At 42.2% G+C, this 26873-nt stretch overlaps 1 protein-coding gene across 1 annotated transcript in view; it reads right to left on the bottom strand.

Moving 5' to 3' along the window:
• hppy (MAP4K3-like protein hppy) overlaps window positions 1–26873 on the bottom strand; it is a 566945-nt gene that overhangs the window by 217477 nt on the left and 322595 nt on the right. The window contains exons 15-16 of the mRNA XM_071686180.1: window positions 16918–17096; window positions 12797–12966 (exon numbers count right to left, since the gene is read on the bottom strand). Of these exons, the coding sequence (XP_071542281.1) occupies window positions 12797–12966; window positions 16918–17096 (349 nt within the window). The remainder of the gene's footprint in view (window positions 1–12796; window positions 12967–16917; window positions 17097–26873) is intronic.

Genomic DNA, 26873 nt, shown 5'->3' on the forward strand with positions numbered 1-26873 from the left:
GTTGGAACCACTATTCCTTCAAACATACCCATTTTTGCTTTCCGAGATAATGTTCTCGACTTCCACACATTCTTCAAGGCCCCCAGAATTTTCGCCCCCTCCCCCACCCTATGATCCACTTCCGCTTCCATGGTTCCATCCGCTGCCAGATCCACTCCCAGATATCTAAAACACTTCACTTCCTCCAGTTTTTCTCCATTCAAACTCACCTCCCAATTGACTTGACCCTCAACCCTACTGTACCTAATAACCTTGCTCTTATTCACATTTACTCTTAACTTTCTTCTTTCACACACTTTACCAAACTCAGTCACCAGCTTCTGCAGTTTCTCACATGAATCAGCCACCAGCGCTGTATCATCAGCGAACAACAACTGACTCACTTCCCAAGCTCTCTCATCCCCAACAGACTTCATACTTGCCCCTCTTTCCAAAATTCTTGCATTCACCTCCCTAACAACCCCATCCATAAACAAATTAAACAACCATGGAGACATAATATAAATATATTATCCCTGGGGATAGGGGAGAAAGAATACTTCCCACGCATTCCTCACGGGTTGTAGAAGGCGACTAAAGGGGACGGGAGCAGGGGGCTAGAAACCCTCCCCTCCTTGTATTTCTTTAACTTTCTAAAATGGGAAACAGAAGAAGGAGTCACGCGGGGAGTGTTCATCCTCCTCAAAGGCTTAGATTGGGGTGTCTAAATGCGTGTGGATGTAATCAAGATGAGAAAAAAGGAGTGATACGTAGTATGTTTGAGGAAAGGAACCTGGATGTTTTGGCTCTGAGTGAAAAGAAGCTCAAGTGTAAAGGGGATGAGTGGTTTGGGAATGTCTTGGGAGTAAAGTCAAGGGTTAGTGAAAGGACAAGAGCAAGGGACGGAGTAGCACTACTCCTCAAACAGGAGTGGTGGGAGTATGTGATAGAGTGTAAGAAAGTAAACTCTAGGTTGATATGGGTAAAACTGAAAGTGGATGGAGAGAGATGGGTGATTATTTGTGCATATGCACCTGGGCATGAGAAGAAAGATCATGAGAGGCAAGTGTTTTTGGAGCAGCTGAATGAGTGTGTTAGTGGTTTCAATGCACAAGACCGGGTTATAGTGATGGGTGATTTGAATGCAAAGGTGAGTAATGTGGCAGTTGAGGGAATAATTGGTATACATGGGGTGTTCAGTGTTGTAAATGGAAATGGTGAAGAGCATGTAGAATTATGCACTGAAAAAGGACTGGTGATTGGGAATACCTGGTTTGAAAAGAGAGATATACACAAGTATACATATGTAAGTAGGAGAGATGACCAGAGAGTGTTATTAGATTACGTGTTAATTGATAGGCACGCGAAAGAGAGACTATTGGATATTAATGTGCTGAGAGGTGCAACGGAGGATGTCTGATCATTATATTGTGGAGGCGAAGGTGAAGATTTGTAGAGGTTTTCAGAAAAGAAAAGAGAATGTTGGGGTGAAGAGAGAGGTGAGAGTAAGTAAGCTTGGGAAGGAGATTTGTGTGAGGAAGTACCAGGAGAGACTGAGTACAGAATGGAAAAAGGTGAGAACAAAGGACGTAAGGGGAGTGGGGGAGGAAAGGGATGTATCTAGGGAAGCAGTGATGGCTTGCGCAAAAGATGCTTTTGGCATGAGAAGCGTGGGAGGTGGGTTAATTAGAAAGTGTAGTGAGTGGTGGGATGAAGAAATAAGATTATCAGTGAAAGAGAAGAGAGAGGCATTTGGACGATTTTTGCAAGGAAATAATGCATATGACTGGGAGATGTATAAAAGAAAGAGGCAGGAGGTTGACAAAAAGGTGCAAGAGGTGAAAAAGAGGGCAAATAATAGTTGGGGTGAGAGAGTATCATTAAATCTTAGGGAGAATAAAAAGATGTTTTGGAAGGAGGTAAATAAAGTGTGTAAGACAAGGGAACAAATGGGAGCTTCAGTGAAGGGGGCTAATGGGGAGGTGATAACAAGTAGTGGTGATGTTAGAAGGAGCTGGAGTGAGTATTTTGAAGGTTTGTTGAATGTGTTTGATGATAGAGTGGTAGATATAGGGTGTTTTGGTCAAGGTGGTGTGCAAAGTGAGAGGGTTAGGGAAAATGATTTGGTAAACAGAGAAGAGGTAGTAAAAGCTTTGCGGAAGATGAAAGCCGGCAAGGCAGTGGGTTTGGATGGTATTGCAGTGGAATTTATTAAAAAAGGGGGTGACTGTACTGTTGACTGGTTGGTAAGGTTATTTAGTGTATGTATGATTCATGGTGAGGTGCCTAATCATTGGCAGAATGCTTGCATAGTGCCATTGTACAAAGGCAAAGGGGACAAAGGCAAGTGTTCAAATTACAGAGGTATAAGTTTGTTGAGTATTCCTGGTAAATCATATGGGAGGGTATTGATTGAGAGGGTGAAGGCATGTACAGAGCATCAGATTGGGTAAGAGCAGTGTGGTTTCAGAAGTGGTAGAGGATGTGTGGATCAGGTGTTTGCTTTGAAGAATGTATGTGAGAAATACTTAGAAAAGCAAATGGATTTGTATGTAGCATTTATGGATCTGGAGAAGGCATATGATAGAGTTGATAGAGATGCTCTGTGGAAGGTATTAAGAATACATGGTGTGGGAGGCAAGGTGTTAGAAGCAGTGAAAAGTTTTTATCGAGGATGTAAGGCATGTTTACAAGTAGGAAGAGAGGAAAGTGATTGGTTTTCAGTGAATATAGGTTTGTGGCAGGGGTGTGTGTTGTCTCCATGGTTGTTTAATTTGTTTATGGATGGGGTTGTTAGGGAGGTGGGAGGTGAATGCAAGGGTTTTAGAAAGAGGGGCAAGTATGCAGTCTGTTGTGGATGAGAGAGCTTGGGAAGTGAGCCAGTTGTTGTTCGCTGATGATACAGTGCTAGTGGCTGATTCATGTGAGAAACTGCAGAAGCTGGTGACTGAGTTTGGTAAAGTGTGTGAAAGAAGAAAGCTGAGAGTAAATGTGAATAAGAGCAAGGTTATTAGGTACAGTAGGGTTGAGGGTCAAGTTAAGTGGGAGGTAAGTTTGAATGGAGAAAAACTGGAGAAAGTGAAGTGCTTTAGATATCTGGGAGTGGATTTGGCAGCGGATGGAACCATGGAAGTCGAAGTGAATCATACGGTGGGGGAGGGGGCGAAAATTCTGGGAGCCTTGAAGAATGTGTGAAAGTCGAGAATATTATCTCGGAAAGCAAAAATGGGTATGTTTGAAGGAATAGTGGTTCCAACAATGTTGTATGGTTGTGAGGCGTGGGTTATGGATAGAGTTGTGCGCAGGAGGATGGATGTGCTGGAAATGAGATGTTTGAGGACAATGTGTGGTGTGAGGTGGTTTGATCGAGTAAGTAACATAAGGGTAAGAGAGATGTGTGGAAATAAAAAGAGCGTGGTTGAGAGAGCAGAAGAGGGTGTTTTGAAATGGTTTGGTCACATGGAGAGAATGAGTGAGGAAAGATTGACCAAGAGGATATATGTGTCGGAGGTGGAGGGAACGAGGAGAAGTGGGAGACCAAGTTGGAGGTGGAAAGATGGAGTGAAAAAGATTTTGTGTGATCGGGGCCTGAACATGCAGGAGGGTGAAAGGAGGGCAAGGAATAGAGTGAATTGGAGCGATGTGGTATACCGGGGTTGACGTGCTGTCAGTGGATTGAATCAGGGCATGTGAAGCGTCTGGGGTAAACCATGGAAAGCTGTGTAGGTATGTATATTTGCGTGTGTGGACGTATGTATATACATGTGTATGGGGGTGGGTTGGGCCATTTCTTTCGTCTGTTTCCTTGCGCTACCTTGCAAACGCGGGAGACGACGACAAAAAAAAAAAAAAATTCTATCACATACTCCCACAACTCCTGTTTCAGGAGAAGTGCTACTCCTTCCTTTGCTCTTGTGCTCTCATCAACTCCTGACTTTACTCCCAAGACATTCCCAAACCACTTTTCTCCTTTACTCTTGAGCTTTGTTTCACTCAGAGCGAAAACACCCAGGTTCCTTTCCTCAAACGTACAACCTACCTCTCCTTCCTTCTCATCTTGGTTACATCCACACACATCAGACACCCCAAGCTGAGCCTTCGAGGAGGATGAGCACTCCCTGCTTGACTCCTTTTTGTGTTTCCCTTTTTAGAAATTCAAATACAAGGAGGGGTTTCCAGCCCCATGCTCCTTTCCCCTTTAATCACCTTTATGGCATTGATGGGATTGCCTTGATTATGCCTCACTTGCCCATGCTGGCTCAGCTGATAAAAAAGTACAAGAGTGTGTGGCATGCAGAAGGTGGGAATTGGGCAGGTGATAAAGGATAGGGAGTGGTAGGGTGAAATAAGGTTGTCAGTGAAAGAGAGAAGAGAGGTGAATGGGTGGTATTTATAAGGAAAACAAATTCGAATAATTAGGATATGTTTAAGAGAATGTGGCAGGTCAAGAGGAAGGTGCAAGGGTTGAAAGAGAGGAAAATAAGAGGCGGGGTCAGCAAGTATCAATAAACAGAATAAGATATTTTGGAAGGATGTTAATAGTGTGAGAAAAACAAGAGAAGAAATGGGACTACCAATGGATGAAGCAAATAGGGAAGTGGTAGCAGTAAGTGATAAGGTGAAAAGATAGAGTGAGCATTTTGGAGGGCTGTTCAATATATTTCATGTTAGGGTGACAGATGTGGGGCGTTTGGGTCAGGAAGGTATGTAAAGTGGAAATCAAGGAAAGTGGTTGGTTTTAGGAGAAGAGGTAAAGAAAGCCTTTCATAAGATGAATGTGGCAAGGCATCTGGAGAAAACAGTGCTACAGCTGAATTCTTTCAGAAAATGGTTGACTGTGCTGTTGAATGGTTAATTATGATTTCCAGTGTATATATGAATCATTGTGATGTGCCTGAGGATTGGCGGAAAGCACATATAGTGCCGCTAAGTAAATGCAAGGAGAATAAAGGTGAGTGTTCAAACTATGAGGTATAAGTTTGTTGAGCGTACCTGGCAAGTTGTATAGGAGAGTGGTGACTGAGAGGGTTTAGGCATATACAGACTATATGATTGGGGAGGAACAATGTGGTTTCAAGAGTGGTAGAGGATGTGTGCATCAGGTGTTGGCTTTAAAGAATGTGTATGAAAAATTCTTAGATAAGCAGAAAGATCTGTATGACATTTATGGATCTGGAGTTGATAGAAATATTTGTGGAAAGGCTTACAAATATAAGATGTGTGAGGAAAGCTGCTAGAAACAGAGAAGTTTCATTAAGAGTGTAAGGGATGTGTGTGAGTAGGTAAAAAGGAGAATGAGTGGTTCAAAGTGAAGTCACCGTGGCTGTTCAATTTGTTTATGGATGGGGTGGTCAGGGAGGTAAATGCAAGGGTTTTGGAGGTAGGGGATAGTATGCAGTCTATAGAGAGTACTTGGGGGCCTGGGAAGTAAGTGGTTGTTTGCTAATGAAATAGCACTAGGGGCAGATTCAAGTGAGAATAAGCAAAAGCTGGTGTATGAGTTTGGGAGTGTGTGTAAAAGGAGAAAGTTAAGAGTAAATATGAACAAAAGCAAGGTTATTAGGTTTAACAATACAGAGAGATAGGTTAGATGGGGTGTGAGTTTGAGTGGAAAAAATCTGGATGAAGTGGAGTGTTTTTTATACCTGGAAGCGTACATGGCAGCAAATGGAACCATGGAAGTGGAGTGAAGGGTGACAGGGAAAAGGTTATGGGCACACTGAAGAATGCTTGGAAAGAGAAATCATTAGCTGGGATGGCAAAAATGGGTATGTTTGAGGGGATAGTTGTCCAAGTAATGATGTTTGGATAAATGACATGGGTTATAGGTGAGAATGTGTGGAGGAGGTTGAATGCACTGAAATTGAAATGTTTGAGGACAATACATGGTGTAAGGTGGTTTGGTTGTGTAAGTAATAAAAAGGGAGGATAGAAGTGTGATAGTGAGAAGAGTGTGGTTAACAGAGCTGAGGAGCATGTACTGAAATGGTTTGGAAGGAATGAGTGTGGAGAAGTTGACAAAGAGGATACATATTTCAGAGGATGAGGGGACAAGGAGAAGGGGGAACCAAAATGGAGAAGAAATGATGGAGAGAAAAATATTTCTAGCGCATAAGGCGCATCCTGCAGTCTTGGTCCTGGTGCAGTCCTTGATGGGTTCGAGCCCCAGGGTGGTCCGATGGTCCGATGTTACACATGTAATTATTGAGGGCTGACCCAGGAGGTGGTGGAGTCTTGGCTGAAGTCAAGAAACGGGTTGGATATGATGACCTTCCGTCCACCGTCGAGGACCACGTCACCCTTAGTCGCCTGCTGACATCGCAAGAGGGAGGGAGGAAGCCGTCATGACAGCACTCAAACGTCTTGCCTCAAGGAGGGTGGTAACTCCTTCACGTCAACCAGCTGGTGGACTTCGTGAAGACCCTACCACCGCAGACCGACCCTCCACACCATCAGTTGGTTGTGGTAGTAAACTTCTTCACAGGACGCATCACGACAAGGCGACCCTCACATCGTGTAAAAGTTACCAGGAGAAATGAGACGGATCTCTAGGACGTGAGTCAGAGGATTCATCTCGTCCCCATCACATCATTCAGAGCGATACCATTTTGCATCAGCCTTCACTCCTGCCTGCAGTAGCATGCTTTCCGACATGTTTCATGAGCTTCTCTTCGCCAACGGAACTACCTTGGCCCACCAGTGATGCAACTACGTTTGTGAATCAAGAACCATTGCAACACAAACCTCGCCAGGTGGTAGAGTGTCCCGCAGTGTATCGAGAAAGACTTCCCCAGAACTTTTTTAAAGGGGAAGTAAATGTTTATAGTTGTGTTACTGGAGTGATAGTTTTCATACATGGTGCTTTGACAAGAAAATAGTGAAATTGGAAAAAATGTAGCTTAGACATTGAAGCTTAATGATACAGTGGTTAAATTGATAAGAACTACTATTGACGTTTGTGTAAATAAATTATACATTTCCTTTTTCCATAGCCAGAGGTTGAACCATTATGTGACATTCATTTTTTTCATTTCATTTCAAGCTAGAAGTTTCAGTTTTCTAAATTGTTTCTTACATTTTTCATATGTATATATATGTATGTGTGTGTGTGTATATGTGCGTATGTATGTGTATGTGTGTGTATGTGTATATATATATATATTTTTTTTTTTTTTTGCTTTGTCGCTGTCTCCCGCGTTTGCGAGGTAGCGCAAGGAAACAGACGAAAGAAATGGCCCAACCCACCCCCATACACATGTATATACATACGTCCACACACACAAATATACATACCTACACAGCTTTCCATGGTTTACCCCAGACGCTTCACATGCCTTGATTCAATCCACTGACAGCACGTCAACCCCAGTATACCACATCGCTCCAATTCACTCTATTCCTTGCCCTCCTTTCACCCTCCTGCATGTTCAGGCCCCGATCACACAAAATCTTTTTCACTCCATCTTTCCACCTCCAATTTGGTCTCCCTCTTCTCCTCGTTCCCTCCACCTCCGACACATATATCCTCTTGGTCAATCTTTCCTCACTCATTCTCTCCATGTGACCAAACCATTTCAAAACACCCTCTTCTGCTCTCTCAACCACGCTCTTTTTATTTCCACACATCTCTCTTACCCTTACGTTACTTACTCGATCAAACCACCTCACACCACACATTGTCCTCAAACATCTCATTTCCAGCACATCCATCCTCCTGCGCACAACTCTATCCATAGTCCACGCCTCGCAACCATACAACATTGTTGGAACCACTATTCCTTCAAACATACCCATTTTTGCTTTCCGAGATAATGTTCTCGACTTCCACACATTCTTCAAGGCTCCCAGAATTTTCGCCCCCTCCCCCACCCTATGATCCACTTCCGCTTCCATGTTTCCATCCGCTGCCAGATCCACTCCCAGATATCTAAAACACTTCACTTCCTCCAGTTTTTCTCCATTCAAACTCACCTCCCAATTGACTTGACCCTCAACCCTACTGTACCTAATAACCTTGCTCTTATTCACATTTACTCTTAACTTTCTTCTTCCACACACTTTACCAAACTCAGTCACCAGCTTCTGCAGTTTCTCACATGAATCAGCCACCAGCGCTGTATCATCAGCGAACAACAACTGACTCACTTCCCAAGCTCTCTCATCCCCAACAGACTTCATCCTTGCCCCTCTTTCCAAAACTCTTGCATTCACCTCCCTGACAACCCCATCCATAAACAAATTAAACAACCATGGAGACATCACACACCCCTGCCAGCAAACCTACATTCACTGAGAACCAATCACTTTCCTCTCTTCCTACACGTACACATGCCTTACATCCTCGATAAAAACTTTTCACTGCTTCTAACAACTTTCCTCCCACACCATATATTCTTAATACCTTCCACAGAGCATCTCTATCAACTCTATCATATGCCTTCTCCAGATCCATAAATGCTACGTACAAATCCATTTGCTTTTCTAAGTATAATATATATATATTATCCCTGGGGATAGGGGTGAAAGAATACTTCCCACCCATTCCTCGCGTGTCGTAGAAAGCGACTAGAGGGAACGGGAGCGGGGGGCCAGAAATCCTCCCCTCCTTGTATTTTTTTAACTTTCTAAAATGGGAAACAGAAGAAGGAGTCACGCGGGGAGTGCTCATCCTCCTTGAAGGCTCAGATTGGGGTGCCTAAATGTGTGTGGATGTAACCAAGATGTGAAAAAAGGAGAGATAGGTAGTATGTTTGAGGAAAGGAACCTGGATGTTTTGGCTCTGAGTGAAACGAAGCTCAAGGGTAAAGGGGAAGAGTGGTTTGGGAATGTCTTGGGAGTAAAGTCAGGGGTTAGTGAGAGGACAAGAGCAAGGGAAGGAGTAGCAGTACTCCTGAAACAGGAGTTGTGGGAGTATGTGATAGAATGTAAGAAAGTAAATTCTCGATTAATATGGGTAAAACTGAAAGTTGATGGAGAGAGATGGGTGATTATTGGTGCATATGCACCTGGGCATGAGAAGAAAGATCATGAGAGGCAAGTGTTTTGGGAGCAGCTGAATGAGTGTTAGTGGTTTTGATGCACGAGACCGGGTTATAGTGATGGGTGATTTGAATGCAAAGGTGAGTAATGTGGCAGTTGAGGGAATAATTGGTATACATGGGGTGTTCAGTGTTGTAAATGGAAATGGTGAAGAGCTTATAGATTTATATGCTGAAAAAGGGCTGATGTTTGGGAATACCTGGTTTAAAAAGCGAGATATACATAAGTATACTTATGTCAGTAGGAGAGATGGCCAGAGAGCGTTATTGGATTACGTGTTAATTGACAGGCGCGCGAAAGAGAGACTTTTGGATGTCAATCTGCTGAAAGGTGCAACTGGAGGGATGTCTGATCATTATCTTGTGGAGGCTAAGGTGAAGATTTGTATGGGTTTTCAGAAAAGAAGAGTGAATGTTGGGGTGAAGAGAGTGGTGAGAGTAAATGAGCTTGGGAAGGAGACTTGTGTGAGGAAGTACCAGGAGAGACTGAGTACAGAATGGAAAAAGGTGAGAACAATGGAAGTAAGGGGAGTGGGGGAGGAATGGGATGTATTTAGGGAATCAGTGATGGATTGCGCAAAAGATGCTTGTGGCATGAGAAGAGTGGGAGGTGGGTTGATTAGAAAGGGTAGTGAGTGGTGGGATGAAGAAGTAAGAGTATTAGTGAAAGAGAAGAGAGAGGCATTTGGACAATTTTTGCAGGGAAAAAATGCAATTGAGTGGGAGATGTATAAAAGAAAGAGACAGGAGGTCAAGAGAAAGGTGCAAGAGGTGAAAAAAAAGGGCAAATGAGAGTTGGGGTGAGAGAGTATCATTAAATTTTAGGGAGAATAAAAAGATGTTCTGGAAGGAGGTAAATAAAGTGCATAAGACAAGGGAGCAAATGGGAACTTCAGTGAGGGGCGCAAATGGGGAGGTGATAACAAGTAGTGGTGATGTAAGAAGGAAATGGAGTGAGTATTTTGAAGGTTTGCTGAATGTGTTTGATGACAGAGTGGCAGATATAGGGTGTTTTGGTAGAGGTGGTGTGCAAAGTGAGAGGGTTAGGGAAAATGATTTGGTAAATAGAGAAGAGGTAGTAAAAGCTTTGCGGAAGATGAAAGCCGGCAAGGCAGCAGGTTTGGATGGTATTGCAGTGGAATTTATTAAAAAAGGGGGTGACTGTATTGTTGACTGGTTGGTAAGGTTATTCAATGTATGTATGACTCATGGTGAGGTGCCTGAGGATTGGCGGAATGCGTGCATAGTGCCATTGTACAAAGGCAAAGGGGATAAGAGTGAGTGCTCAAATTACAGAGGTATAAGTTTGTTGAGTATTCCTGGTAAATTATATGTTAGTGGTTCCAACAATGTTGTATGGTTGAGAGGCGTGGGCTATGGATAGAGTTGTGCGCAGGAGGATGGATGTGCTGGAAATGAGATGTTTGAGGACAATGTGTGGTGTGAGGTGGTTTGATAGAGTAAGTAACGTAAGGGTAAGAGAGATGTGTGGAAATAAAAAGAGCGTGGTTGAGAGAGCAGAAGAGGGTGTTTTGAAATGGTTTGGTCATATGGAGAGAATGAGTGAGGAAAGATTGACCAAGAGGATATATGTGTCGGAGGTGGAGGGAACGAGGAGAAGAGGGAGACCAAATTGGAGGTGGAAAGATGGAGTGAAAAAGATTTTGTGTGATCAGGGCCTGAACATGCAGGAGGGTGAAAGGAGGGCAAGGAATAGAGTGAATTGGAGCGATGTGGTATACCGGGGTTGACGTGCTGTCAGTGGATTGAATCGGGGCATGTGAAGCGTCTGGGGTAAACCATGGAAAGATGTGTAGGTATGTATATTTGCGTGTGTGGACGTATGTATATACATGTGTATGGGGGTGGGTTGGGCCATTTCTTTCGTCTGTTTCCTTGCGCTACCTCGCAAACGCGGGAGACAGAAAAAAAAAAAAAAAAAATTGATTGCGAGGGTGAAGGCATGTACAGAGCATCAGATTGGGGAAGAGCAGTGTGGTTTCAGAAGTGGTAGAGGATGTGTGGATCAGGTGTTTGCTTTGAAGAATGTATGTGAGAAATACTTAGAAAAGCAAATGGATTTGTATGTAGCATTTATGGATCTGGAGAAGGCAAATGATAGAGTTGATAGAGATGCTCTGTGGAAGGTATTAAGAATATATGGTGTGGGAGGCAAGTTGTTAGAAGCAGTGAAAAGTTTTTATCGAGGATGTAAGGCATGTGTACGTGTAGGAAGAGAGGAAAGTGATTGGTTCTCAGTAAATGTAGGTTTGCGGCAGGGGTGTCTGATGTCTCCATGGTTGTTTAATTTGTTTATGGATGGGGTTGTTAGAGAGGTGAATGCAAGAGTTTTGGAAAGAGGGGCAAGTATGAAGTCTGTTGGGGATGAGAGAGCTTGGGAATTGAGTCAGTTGTTGTTCGCTGATGATACAGCGCTGGTGGCTGATTCATGTGAGAAACTGCAGAAGCTGGTGACTGAGTTTGGTAAAGTGTGTGAAAGAAGAAAGTTAAGAGTAAATGTGAATAAGAGCAAGGTTATTAGGTACAGTAGGGTTGAGGGTCAAGTCAATTGGGAGGTGAGTTTGAATGGAGAAAAACTGGAGGAAGTGAAGTGTTTTAGATATCTGGGAGTGGATCTGGCAGCAGATGGAACCATGGAAGCGGAAGTGGATCATAGGGTGGGGGAGGGGGTGAAAATTCTGGGAGCCTTGAAGAATGTGTGGAAGTCGAGAACATTATCTCGGAAAGCAAAAATGGGTATGTTTGAAGGAATAGTGGTTCCAACAATGTTGTATGGTTGCGAGGCGTGGGCTATGGATAGAGTTGTGCGCAGGAGGTTGGATGTGCTGGAAATGAGATGTATGAGGACAATGTGTGGTGTGAGGTGGTTTGATCGAGTAAGTAACGTAAGGGTAAGAGAGATGTGTGGAAATAAAAAGAGCGTGGTTGAGAGAGCAGAAGAGGGTGTTTTGAAATGGTTTGGGCACATGGAGAGAATGAGTGAGGAAAGATTGACCAAGAGGATATATGTGTCGGAGGTGGAGGGAACGAGGAGAAGAGGGAGACCAAATTGGAGGTGGAAAGATGGAGTGAAAAAGATTTTGTGTGATCGGGGCCTGAACATGCAGGAGGGTGAAAGGAGGGCAAGGAATAGAGTGAATTGGAGCAATGTGGTATACCGGGGTTGACGTGCTGTCAGCGGATTGAATCAGGGCATGTGAGGCGTCTGGGGTAAACCATGGAAAGCTGTGTAGGTATGTATATTTGCGTGTGTGGACGTATGTATATACATGTGTATGGGGGTGGGTTGGGCCATTTCTTTCGTCTGTTTCCTTGCGCTACCTCGCAAACGCGGGAGACAGCGACAAAGCAAAAAAAAAAAAAAAAAAAGGGGGGGGGCCTAAACATACACAACGGTGAAAGGCTTGCACAGGATAGAGTGAATGAAAGCAAAGTGGTACACCAGCAACAACATGCTGTCAATAGACTGAACCAAGGCATGTGAAGCAGCCATGGGGAACTACAGAAAGGTCAGTGGGGCCTGGTTATGGATAGGTGGCTATGGTTTTGTTGCATTACACATGACAGCTAAATAATGGTTGATAACAAATGAGGCTATTTCTTTGTCTATTCCAAGCACTACTTGTTAATTCAGAAAATGGCAAATAAGTATAATAGAAATGGAAAGCAAACATGAATACAATATCTGACAGCATCATTCATTAACAATATACAAAGAATCAAATACAAAATTATGAGTAATACTATAGCTTTCTAACCTTTGAAAAACAGGCTCCCATATGAACCTTGGGAGTTGGTGGAAGGCCATTTGACTGTGGTCTTGGAGGGGTGTTGTGTCTTCGTTTATCTTTTCTCCGAGGTGGAACAGGAGGAGTCCCACTACCGTCCTCTTCCCCACCACTACCTCCTTGTCCATTTTCCTTAGATCCTATCAATTAATATAGTCTTAAAATCTAATCATATGTTTCATATAAGCATGAATATTCTCTTTATTATCCAAAAAAAGGGGCATCCAATGAAAATCTAACATTCACATGATAAAAATCTTATAGTACTGGGATAACATGACTCCTATTTTCAGGTAAAGTTATCTATATCTGACACCTGTTCCAAGAGGGACTCCCTCAAAGGGGTAGGCCACGGCAACTGAGTCTCGATAACTAAAGAACTCCAGTGCCACTTCTTAGCCCTTAATGCCTCACCCTTAACAGGCTAATGGCAGAGGGCAACTCTAGTGCAGAGTTTGCAGAGGCTCCTACCTAATGTTCCTAATGACTACTTCAACCTGTTTCTATCTATTGCTCCTGCCTAAATGTCCCTTGTTACTACTTCTATCTACTGCTCCTACCATTTTGCCAAAAGGCAGGGCTAGTGCATATTGCTCACTGCAGGAAAATCTAGTTACAAAGAATAAGCTGTGAGTGTTAAGTATTACATATGATAAGGAGAGATTGTATGTTTGTGGACAGAATGTCAGTAGTTCACATGTTAGTGAGGCAGAAAGAAGACAGCTACCTGGGTTAGAAGAGTGCAACTTGACAATCACTTAAGTGCTGGCTCACTAAGCAAATGTCACTAAACCTCCCAATACCCAGGGGGGTAGTACTGGTACTTTACCTCCCTGGTCATTGGCTGCCTACCAACTATGTTCTGTTATAATCCTATAAGACTCCATGAATTATGTAAAATGCATACACACAAACATGCATATGAACATATTCAGGGCTGTATTATCAGCAGTACAGTCTCTTCAAAGTTCTCATTCCAAAGGAGTTTACATTTACCTTCTATTGCAAGTAGTGCAGCTTGGGCTGCAAGAGCCTTCAAAAACGTCCTGGCTAACACCAGGACTCTTTCATAGAATCTTGTTCTCAGGCAAATATTAATATAAATGCACGAGTGTGCATACGTGTTTATTTCCATCTTTTTCGATACATGCTCACCATTTCCAACATGAGCGAGGTAGCATCAAGAACAGATGACAGAGCCTTAGAGGGAAAAATCTTCACTTGACTCCTTGCTCTGTTCTTTCTTTTGGAAAGCAAGACAGGAGGGGAGGATTTCCAGCCACCTATTCCCACCCATCTTGGTCGCCTTCAACAATACACAAGGAATATGCGGACAGTATTTATTCTATCTTATCCCCAGGGATAATGTGCGTTTATATATAGCTTTATCACAAAACCCATTCTAAGGGGCTTTTGAATCTTCAAGGCTACACTCCACATAAGAGCAGGGAAATAATGGCCTCCTTTGAACAAAAAGGTTTTTGACAAGACTATACTCCTCTCCATCCAATGACAAAGATACTGCCTTGATGACAGTAACTTCTCAGTTGTGGTGTAACTACATGATGGAGGAGTCTAGCAACACTTGAGTAAAAATAAAAATGCTTATTATACTCTCCTGCCAAAATATCCCTTCTATGTGGCTCCCAGAGCTGGCTACATCAATCAGATGGGATCACGGGCCAAGAAGCCTGGTGTTCTTGTGTGTATGTCTGTGAGAAGTGTGTGCAGGACAACTATACAGTAAGTGTTCACTGTCTTAGGTACAAAAGTTACATCTTGGGTATATGGTTTCTATGATGTGATGAATAACAATCTTTGCAATACTGGGGAGAGGCAAAATGTCTAGAACACGGACAAGAAAGCATAACTCGAACATTTCACTTCACATACCTCCCTGACCTAACCAAGCAAACCTTTCAAAAGCCTTCAACAATACTTCAAAATGCTCATTCTGTCTCCTAGTCACCTCATCATTACCTGTTACCACATCCCCATTTGCCCCCTTCACTGATGTTGCCATTTGTTTTCTTGTTTTTCACACACTATTAACCTCCTTCCAAAAAATCACCACAATCCATCAGCATCACCACCAACATCATCACATCATCATCACCACAATCCATCAGCATTACCACCATCACCACATCATCACTACCATCATCATTGCCACAATCCATCAGCATCACTACCATCATCATCACTACAATCCATCTGCATCACCACCATCACCACATCACCACCATCATCACCACGATACATCAGCATCACCACCATCATCACATCATCATCATCATCAGCATCACCACATCATCATCAGCATCACCACCAACATCACCACATCATCATCACCATCATCATCAGCATCACCACCATCATCATCACCACAATCCATCAGCATCACCATCACCACCACCACATCATCAGCATCACCACCAACATCACCACATCATCATCAGCATCACTACCATCACCATCACCACAATCCATCAGCATCACCATCACCACCACCACATCATCAGCATCACCACCAACATCACCACATCATCATCAGCATCACTACTAACATCACCACATCATCATCAGCATTACCACCAACATCATCACCACAATCCATCAGCATTACCACCATCACCACATCATCATCACCAACAACATGACTACATCATCATCTGTATCATCACAACCCATCTGCATCACAAACACCATCACCACCACATCAGCATCTCCAATATCACTACAACCCATCAGCATCACCAACATCATTTTTCAACAACTATAATCATGGTTGCCAGGAGGAGGAGGGTGCACATGATATATATCTGACAGGTATAATTATATGGAAAGGAGGAAGGACTACAAAGAAGAAATGGAATTTACATTTACATATTTCTAATGATTTTCTTCGAAATAAAGTGTACTCTTACACCATCATCACCAACACTACCATGATGAGGGTGTATGTGATATGAATGATGCACACAAATACTTTTCATAAGAGACTGAATGAATGGAACAATGACAGAGCACATGGAAAATGCTAATGGCATACATAAATTCAAAACGTTATATAATAACTGAGCATATTCATAAGATGAAGCTCTACAAATGTAAAACTCCTTCACCCAACAAAAGAAATAGGTAATTACAGATCTACATAACAAGAGCAGGGAAGGACTCAAGGACTTCTAAAAAAGACATGGAACTGACAATGCTTTCTTTCTGAATTTTGTGTATAGTGTGGAAGATAATGTAGAGGAATGGAAGATGTTGGAGTGGTGTGGAAAAAGTAAGTAAGACAACAGAGAAAAGTGCCACAGAATATGAGAAATTCTGTGAAGAGTATGAGATTGGAAGACTCAGAAATGTGCAACAATGATTAGAAAAGTTCTGTGTAAAGGGTGTTTTTTTTCTGTCTTACGGAAAGTTTATGGATAGGTGGAAATCTCTCCTAGATAGAAGAGATATGCACCAATCATTCCATCTAACGGGGAGATCCCTGAACACCCTGAATGATCAAACACTACCACTTTAGATAATTCCAGTTATACTAAGTATCACAAATGATATTCACTAAAATGAGTATCACATATGGCACAAAATACTTGACATTCACTGCACTGAGTGTCACACATGACACACAAAACTTGCTATTCACTACAGTGAGGAAAACACACGACACCTAGTACTTGACATCCAATACCCTGAATATCACACATGACACATAATACACTGTATATCTATTACTAAACTGTCCTAGTTTCACCCCCAAAATGACACATATATACAGCATCACCACACTTCTTAGCAAGTGGTAATGCCTGGGGGACAGAGTCAAATTCCTGAGCAGTGCAGGAACACCAAAGGGGATCCTGAGGAAGGAAGAGATAGTAAGATATGTGTCTTGGCCACACAAAACAGTCAAGGAAAATTACAGAGTAGTTGGTTGGATTCCACCCTGAATGGCAGGGCTCTGGTTTCTTTACATTACACATAACTTCTACAACCAGATATGTGCAAATTATCATTTGTTCCTAATACTAACCTGTTAAAATGGGAAAAGTAATTAGATGTAGAAAGTGTGCACTCACCCTCACGCCTACGATCATGTTGACTATCACTCTGTGCACGAGCACGAGCTGTAGCTGATGTCAGGGTTAATGTAGCAGTCTGATCAGTTAGTTCCTCTCCCTCTTCATGATGGGTCTCTGCACTAGAATGTCTTCTTGCATGTCCTCGTTCTCTACCTGGCGATGACTGGCTGTACCTGCTGAAGTACAAGTTAGCCTTCTGAGGGAGTGCAAATTCATAAAATCAACAAGACCTCAGAGCATAACAAATGTACCCAAAATGTGAATATGATTTTCTTACATTCAAACGTGGTTTAAACACAATTTTTTCCACATATGTACTTAGTCTGCACTTCCCAACATCTTTAAGTAAAGTACAGGTCATGGTTGGTAGAGAACAACTGATCAGGGAGGTACTACTACCTGAGTGTTGGGAGGGTTAGTAATGGTGGCAAATGGACGAAGCACTACATTGGCTGTAAAGATCCCCATATTAACCCAAACATTTGTCTTTCTGCCTCATATACATATGGGTTGCTAGAAGTCAGTCTACAAACACATTCTCTTTCCATCTGTCTCATAACACTCAACAACATGTAACTCACTCTAATCTTTATTCTTAACTCTAAAGTTTCCAATGGTAAATTCCTTGTCTACCAGTAAACCCTCACTGCAGATATGAAAAGTTCATGAAATGGGGTCCCACATACACAGAATTCTCTCCTGAATACATTTCAATTAAGAAATTACTAAAACTTGTACTTTCCACTGCAGCTTACATCTAAAATCTCATTTCAAACATAGTATGATATAGAGAATTCATTCTACACTTACATGATTAGGAAATGTACAAGAAAGAGTGACAGAAGGTAAAGAAGGTGCAGGGTTTGAAAAAGAAGGCAAATGAGAGCTGGGGTGAGTAAGCGTCAGTAAACTTCAAATAGAATAAAAAGACGTTTTGGAAGGAGGTTAATAAGCATGTAAAAAAGAGAACAAATGGAAACACAATTGAAGTGGCAAATGGATGGTGGTTACAACTACTACTGAAGAGAGGGAGAGATGGAGTGAATATTCAGAAGGATTTTTTAATGTACTTGATGATAGGGAGGTAAATGTAGGGTGTTTGGGTCAGGATGGTATGCAAAGTGAGATTATCACAGAGATTGGTTTGGTGAATTAGTATTACTCCAGTCAAGAAACTGGTCATAATTCTTAACATGATTAAATAAAACATTTAATTCTTGTCCTGTTCTTACACAATATCTAAGTTGCTGAAGTCTAACATAAAGATCCTTACCAGTCTGCCAAACATAAAACATATTAAAATTTTTTACAAGGCATTCTGTAAACATAGCCCATTGACTTCTTTGGTGAGTTTTTTATGAAGATGTTCTTTATAGTATTGTTGCTTCTGAAGGCTACATTTACAGTGAAGGATTTAAGTAACCTGGGAAGTTATATAAAATCATCACTAAATGGGAGAACTAAAAGATTCTTGGTATCAAAGGAAGGCTTGGGTATAACTCTACAAAATGAATTCTTTGCCAACTTAAGGGACTTATCAATGAAAGATCTAGGATACTCTAACTTGGATCCATTAGAATATATCTTATCAAACTCATCATCAATAAATTTCAGACTGAATATATGTAATGCCCTTAGGAACACCAAGTGGAACGATAATCTAACTCTGTCATGTTGAACTGAGTAATAATGGATATATGATCATACGTTATCCCTGAGGATAGGGGAGAAAGAATACTTCCCACATATTCCCTGTGTGTTGCAGAAAGCGACAAAAAGGGGAGGGAGTGGGGGGCTGGAAATCCTCCCCTCTCGTTTTTTTGAATTTTCCAAAAGAGGGAAGAGAAAGGGGGGCCAGGTGAGGATATTCCCTCAAAGGCCCAGTCCACTGTTCTTAACGCTAATGCGGGAAATGGTGAATAGTATGAAAGAAAGAAAAGAAAGATGATCATACATTGGTAGGTTTTATGTATATACTAAATTTAAACATGTTTCTATCCCTATGGATCATGCAATCTAAAAATGGTAACATACAATCATTTTCCACTTCTACAGTAAAGTTGATAGAAGGTACTAAAGTGATAAGTAGAGGGAGAAATGTTGGTAAATTTTCGTTTGTTGGCCAAACACAAAGAACATCATCCACACACCTAAACCAAGATGATTTAGAGGGTAAAATATCCCTTAGTAATTTTGTTTCAAAGAATTCCAAGTAAAGATTAATCAATACTAATAAAAGAAGGTTACTCATTGCTATACCAAATTTCTGAACTTTATATTCTCCATTAAACTGAAATACACAGTCTTCTACACACTGTTTTATCAATTCAACAAAGATAGAATTTGAAACGGGTCAATCAACATCATCAAAGACATTGTTTCAATACACACTATTCCTTGCATGCCTCTCACCCTCCTGTATGTTCAGGCCCTCATTGCTCAAAATCTTTTCCACATCCAATTTGTTCTCTTGCTTCTCCTTCTTCCCTCCACCTCTGACACACATATCCTCTCTGTCAATCTTTCCTCATTCATTCTCTCCATATGTCCAAACCATTTCAACACACCCTCTTCTGCTTTCTCAACCATGCTCTTTTTATTTCCACATATCTCTCTTATCCTCTCATTACTTATTCGATCAAACCATCTCACACCACATTCTCTCCTAAAACATTTCATTTCCAACACATCCACCCTCCTCTGTACAACCCTATCTATAGCCCATGCCTCACAACCATATAACATTGTTGGAACTACTATTCCTTCAAATATACCCATTTTTGCTCTCTGAGATATCGGTCTCTCATTCCGCACATACTTCACTGTTCCCAGAACCTTCGCCCCCACCCTCACCCTGTGACTCACTTCCGCATCCATGGTTCCATTCGCTGCTAAGTCCACTTCCAGATATCTAAAACACTTCACATCCTCCGATTTTTCTCCAATCAAACTTACCTCCCAATTTACTTGTCCCTCAACCTTACTGAATCTAATAACCTTGCTCTTAGTCACATTTACTCTCAACTTTCTCCTTTCACATACTCTTCTGAACTCAGTCACCAACTTCAGTGGTTTCTCACATGAATCAGCCACTATAGCTGTATCATCGGCAAACAACAACTGACTCACTTCCCGTGTCCTCATCCACAACAGACTGCATACGTGCCCCTTTCTCCAAAACTCTTGCATTTACCTCCCTAAGCACTCCATCCATAATCAAATTAAACAACCATGAGGACATCACACACCCCGGCTGTAGACTGAAATTCACTGGGAACCAATCACTCTCCTCTCTTCCTGTTCGCACACACCCCTTACATCCTTGGTAAAATCTTTTCAATGCTTCTAGCATCCTGACTCCTACACCATATACTCTAAAAATCTTCCACAAGCATCTCTATCAACCCTATCATATGCCCTCTCCAGATCCATAAATGCTACATACAACCCTTAGAAAGGTTAGTGAGTGGTGGGGTGAAGTAAGATTGTTAGTGAACTAGAAGAGACAGGCGTTTGGATGATTTTTCCAGGGAAGTAGTGCAAATGACTAGGAGATGTATAAAAGAAAGCGGCAGGAGGTCGAGAAAGGTGCAAGACATGAAAAAGAGGGCAAATGAGAGTTGGAGTGAGTGAGTATCATTAAATTTTAGGGAGAATAAAAAGATATTTTGGAAGAAGGTAAATAAAGTGCGTATGACAAGAGAACAAATGGGAACATCGGCAAAGGGGCAAATGGGGAGGTAATAACAAGTAGTGATGAAGAGAGAAGATGGAGAGAGTATTTTGAAGGTTTCTTGAATGCGTTTGATGACAGAGAGGCAGAGATAGGGTGTTTTGGTTAGGGTGGTGTGCCAAGTGAGATGGTCAGGGAGAATGTTTTGGTAAAAGAAAAGAGGTAGTGAAAGCTTTGCAGAAGATGAAAGCCGGCAAGGTGGCGGCTTTGGATGGTATTGCAGTGAAATTCATTAAAAAAGGGGAGTGACTGTGTTGCTGATTCGTTGGGTAAGGATATTCAATGTATGTATGGATCGTGGTGAAGTGCCTGAGGATTAGCAGAATGCATGCATAGTGCCATTGTACAAAAGCAAAGGGGATAAAGGTGAGTGTTCAAATTACATAGGTATGAGTTTGAGTATTCCTGGAAAATTATATGGGAGGGTACTGATTGAGAGGGTAAAGGCATGGACAGAGCATCAGATTGGGCAGGAGCAGTATGGTTTCAGAAGTGGTACAGGATGTGTGGATCAAGTGTTTGTTTTGAAGAATGTATGTGAGAAATACTTAGAAAAACATAGATTTGTATGTAGCATTTATGGATCTGGAGAAGGTTATGATTGGATTGATAGAGATGCTTTGTGGAAGGTTTGAAGAGTATATGGCGTGGGAGGTAAGTTGCCAGAAGCAATGAAAAGTTTTTACTAAGGATGTAAGGCATGTGTACGAGTAGGAAGAGAGGAAAGTGATTGGTTCCCAGTGAATGTTGGTTTACAGCAGGGGTGCTTGATGTCTCCATGGTTGTTAATTTGTTTATGGATAGGGTAGTTAGGGAGGTGAAGGCAAGAGTTTTGGAGAGAAAGGCAAGTATGCAGTCTGTTGTCGATGAGAGGGCTTGGGAAGCGAGTCAGTTGTTGTATGCTGATGATACAGCACTGGAGGCTGATTCGGGTAAGAAACTGCAGAAGTTGGTGAACTGATTGTGGTAGTGTGTGAAAGAAGAGAGTTGAGAGTAAATGTGAATATGAGCAAGGTTATTACATTCAGGAGGATTGAGAGACAAGTTAATTGGGAGGTAAATTTGAACGGAGAAAAACTGGAGGATGTGAAGTGTTTTAGATAATTGGGAGAAGACTTAGCAGAAGATGGAACCATGGAAGCAAAAGTGAGTCACAGGGTGGGGGTGGGGGCAAAAAGTTCTGGGAGCATTGGAGAATGAGTGGAAGGCAAGAATATTATCTCAGAGAGCAAAAATAAGTGTGTTTGAAGGAATAATGGTTCCAACAATGTTACGTGGTTGTGAGGCATGGGCTATAGATAGGTTTGTGCGGAGGAGGGTGGATTTGTTGGAAATTAAATGTTTGAGGACAGTATGTGGTATGAGGTGTTTTGATTGAGTAGGTAATGAAACAGTAAGAGAGATAGATGTGTGGTACTAAAAAGTGTGGTTGAGAGAGAAGGTGTGTTGAAATGGTTTGGTCACATGGAGAGAATGAGAGGAAAGATTGACAAAGAGGATATATGTGTCAGAGGTAGAGGGAGTGAGGAGAAGCAGGAGACCAGATTTTGAGCAATCAGGGCCTGAAAATAGACAAGGGTGAAAGGCGTGCAAGGAACAGAGTGAACTGGAATGATATGGTATATGGGGGTCGACATGCTGTCAATGGATTAAACCAAGGCATGTGAAGCATCTGGGGTAAACCATGGAAAGGTCTGTAAGGTCTGGATGTGGAAAGGGAGCTGGGGTTTCTGTGCATTACACATGACAGCAATCAACTGAGTGTGAACGAATGTGGTCTTTTATTGTCTTTTCCTGGCGCTACCTCACTGGAAGCGGGGGAGGGTGGGATGATGCTATTTCATGTGTGGTGGGGTGGTGATGGGAATGAATGAAGGCAGCAAGAATGAATATGCATATGTCAATATATGTATATGTCTGTGTATGTATGAATACGTTGAAATGTATATGTATGTATATGTGCATGTGTGGGCATTTATGTAAATACATGTGTAAGTGGGTAGGCTGGGCCATTCCTCATCTGTTTCCTTGTGCTACCTCGCTAACACGAGCAACGGCAATTAAGTATAATGAAGAGAAAAAATATATATATGTTATATCCATGGGGATAGGAGAAAGAGGACTTCCCACGTATTCCCTGCATGTCATAGGAGGCAACTAAAATAGGATGGAGCAAAGGGCTGGAAATACTCCCCTCCAGTTTTTACTTTTCCAAAAGAGGGAACAGAGAAGGGGGCCAAGTGAGGATTTTTCTTCTAAGGCTAAGTTCTCAGTTCTTAACCATACCTCGCTAATGTGAAAAGTGGTGAATATGTAAGAAAAAAAAAGAACATATATATATATATTTGTTTATGGATGGGGTTGTTAGGGAGATAAATGCAAGAGTTTTGGAAAGAGGGGCAAGTATGAAGTCTGTTGGGGATGAGAGAGCTTGGGAAGTGAGTCAGTTGTTGTTTGCTGATGATACAGCCCTGGTGGCTGATTCATGTGAGAAACTGCAGAAGCTGGTGACTGAGTTTGGTAAAGTGTGTGAAAGAAGAAAGTTAAGAGTAAATGTGAATAAGAGCAAGGTTATTAGGTACAGTAGGGTTGAGGGTCAGGTCAATTGGGAGGTAAGTTTGAATGGAGAAAAACTGGAGGAAGTGAAGTGTTTTAGATATCTGGGAGTGGATCTGGCAGCGGATGGAACCATGGAAGCGGAAGTGGATCATAGGGTGGGGGAGGGGGCGAAAATCCTGGGAGCCTTGAAGAATGTGTGGAAGTCGAAATCATTTTCTCGGAAAGCAAAAATGGGTATGTTTGAAGGAATAGTGGTTCCAACAATGTTGTATGGTTGCGAGGCGTGGGCTATGGATAGAGTTGTGCGCAGGAGGATGGATGTGCTGGAAATGAGATGTTTGAGGACAATGTGTGGTGTGAGGTGGTTTGATCGAGTAAGTAACGTAAGGGTAAGAGAAATAAAAAGAGCGTGGTTGAGAGAGAAGAGGGTGTTTTGAAATGGTTTGGGCACATGGAGAGAATGAGTGAGGAAAGATTGACCAAGAGGATATATGTGTCGGAGGTGGAGGGAACGAGGAGAAGTGGGAGACCAAATTGGAGGTGGAAAGATGGAGTGAAAAAGATTTTGTGTGATCGGGGCCTGAACATGCAGGAGGGTGAAAGGAGGGCAAGGAATAGAGTGAACTGGATTGATGTGGTATAACGGGGTTGACGTGCTGTCAGTGGATTGAATCAGGGCATGTGAAGCGTCTGGGGTAAACCATGGAAAGCTGTGTAGGTATGTATATTTGCGTGTGTGGACGTATGTATATACATGTGTATGGGGGTGGGTTGGGCCATTTCTTTCGTCTGTTTCCTTGCGCTACCTTGCAAACGCGGGAGACAGCGGAAAAAAAAAATATATATATATATATATATATATATATATATATATATATATATATATATATATATATATATATATTTTATCCCTGGGGATAGGGGAGAAAGAATACTTCCCACGTATTCCCTGCATGTCGTAGAAGGCGACTAAAAGGGGAGGGAGCGGGGGGCTGGAAATCCTCCCCTCTCAATTTTTTTTTTTAATTTTCCAAAAGAAGGAACAGAGAAGGGGGCCAGGTGAGGATATTCCCTCAGTGGCCCAGTTCTCTGTTCTTAACGCTACCTCGCTAACGCGGGAAATGGCGAATAGTTTGCTTTGAAGAATGTATGTGAGAAATACTTAGAAAAGCAAATGGATTTGTATGTAGCATTTATGGATCTGGAGAAGGCATATGATAGAGTTGATAGAGATGCTCTGTGGAAGGTATTAAGAATATATGGTGTGGGAGAAAAGTTGTTAGAAGCAGTGAAAAGTTTTTATCGAGGATGTAAGGCATGTGTATGTGTAGGAAGAGAGGAAAGTGACTGGTTCTCAGTGAATGTTGGTTTGTGGCAGGGGTGTGTGATGTCTCCATGGTTTGTTTAATTTGTTTATGGACGGGGTTGTTAGGGAGGTGAATGCAAGAGTTTTGGAAAGAGGGGCAAGTATGAAGTCTGTTGTGGATGAGAGAGCTTGGGAAGTGAGTCAGTTGTTGTTCGCTGATGATACAGCGCTGGTGGCTGATTCATGTGAGAAACTGCAGAAGCTGGTGACTGAGTTTGGTAAAGTGTGTGGAAGAAGAAAGTTAAGAGTAAATGTGAATAAGAGCAAGGTTATTAGGTACAGTAGGGTTGAGGGTCAAGTCAATTGGGAGGTGAGTTTGAATGGAGAAAAATTGGAGGAAGTGAAGTGTTTTAGATATCTGGGAGTGGATCTGGCAGCGGATGGAACCATGGAAGCGGAAGTGGATCATAGGGTGGGGGAGGGGGCGAAAATTCTGGGGGCCTTGAAGAATGTGTGGAAGTCGAGAACATTATCTCGGAAAGCAAAAATGGGTATGTTTGAAGGAATAGTGGTTCCAACAATGTTGTATGGTTGCGAGGCGTGGGCTATGGATAGAGTTGTGCGCAGGAGGATGGATGTGCTGGAAATGAGATGTTTGAGGACAATGTGTGGTGTGAGGTGGTTTGATCGAGTGAGTAACGTAAGGGTAAGAGAGATGTGTGGAAATAAAAAGAGCATGGTTGAGAGAGCAGAAGAGGGTGTTTTGAAGTGGTTTGGGCACATGGAGAGAATGAGTGAGGAAAGATTGACCAAGAGGATATATGTGTCGGAGGTGGAGGGAACGAGGAGAAGAGGGAGACCAAATTGGAGGTGGAAAGATGGAGTGAAAAAGATTTTGTGTGATCGGGGCCTGAACATGCAGGAGGGTGAAAGGAGGGCAAGGAATAGAGCGAATTGGAGCGATGTGGTATACCGGGGTTGACGTGCTGTCAGTGGATTAAATCAAGGCATGTGAAGCGTCTGGGGTAAACCATGGAAAGCTGTGTAGGTATGTATGTTTGCGTGTGTGGACGTATGTATATACATGTGGATGGGGGGGGGGTTGGGCCATTTCTTTCGTCTGTTTCCTTGCACTACCTCGCAAACGCGGGAGACAGCGACAAAGTATAATAATATATAAAATAAAATATAAATAAGTCTGTTGAGTACATATGGAAAGTTGTGACTGTGACAGTGGTGGCAAGCAGAGCGCATCAGAGAGTAGAGTGGCAAAGGATGTGTGAACCAAGGGTATGCTTTGAAAAATGTGAGAAAAAGAGAAACAGAATTATCAGCACATGGCACTTATGGATCTGGATAGGGTTGATAGGGATGGTTTGTGGAAAGTCTTTAAGAATATATGAAGAATATATGGTATGGAAGGAAAGCTACCAGAAGCAGCAAGGAAGTTTCATTACGAGAATAATACATGTGTGCTAGTAGAAATGTAATATACACCTTAGCCCAGCCCAATAGCAATACATAAGGGAATTGTAAGGGTCCGCAGTTTTAATGACTTGTGTTACGCTTGAGGGAGGATGAGGCCTAAGAGTGGAGACCACCCTAAATGTTATGCAACATTCTTCATGAAGGTTACACACTGTCTACACCATTCACAAAGAATTGTGCTGCATTTTTCACTTATCACCAAACTTGATGATTTTCTAAACAGAACAAGTGTACAGCATTCCAGCTGCCATATGGCCTCTTGACATACACGATGAACTAATTTTTCAAAGCTCACTCAAACCTTAAGTTTGCTGACTAACCATAACCAGTCACAGATAATATTTCATGCTCTTACACCAACCCTCTTTTAAAAACCCTATCACAGGCTGTCATCGGGCAGTCTCTCAGACAGTCTTAAGCAGGTCTCCACCTATGGCTGACATCTCCCCTCCAGCTTCCCAAGAACAAAAGTTATGTGTACTCCATACTCAACTGTTGAAACATGATTTATTTTTGAAAAAGGAATATTTCCTTTACATGTTTCGGTGATGACTACAAGTAATTATAGGAAGAGAAGAGGATGAGTGGTTCCAGATGAAGGTGAATCAGGAGTAGGGGTGTGTGATGGCACCATGGCTGTTTAATTAGTTTATACATGGAAGTGGTGAGGGAAGTAAATGGAGGGGTCTTTGAAAGAGATGCAATTATACAGTCTACAGGGAGTGAGGGGATGTGGAAATTGAATCAGATTCTGCTGGCTGATGATAAAGAACTGGTGGCAGATTCAAGTGAGACACTGTAGAAGCTGGTGTCTGACTTAGGGAGAGTGCATGGAAGAAAGTTGAGAGTAAATGTGAATACAAGAAA

This window comes from Panulirus ornatus, chromosome 41 (assembly GCF_036320965.1).
Source record: "Panulirus ornatus isolate Po-2019 chromosome 41, ASM3632096v1, whole genome shotgun sequence".
Lineage (NCBI taxonomy): Eukaryota > Metazoa > Arthropoda > Malacostraca > Decapoda > Palinuridae > Panulirus > Panulirus ornatus.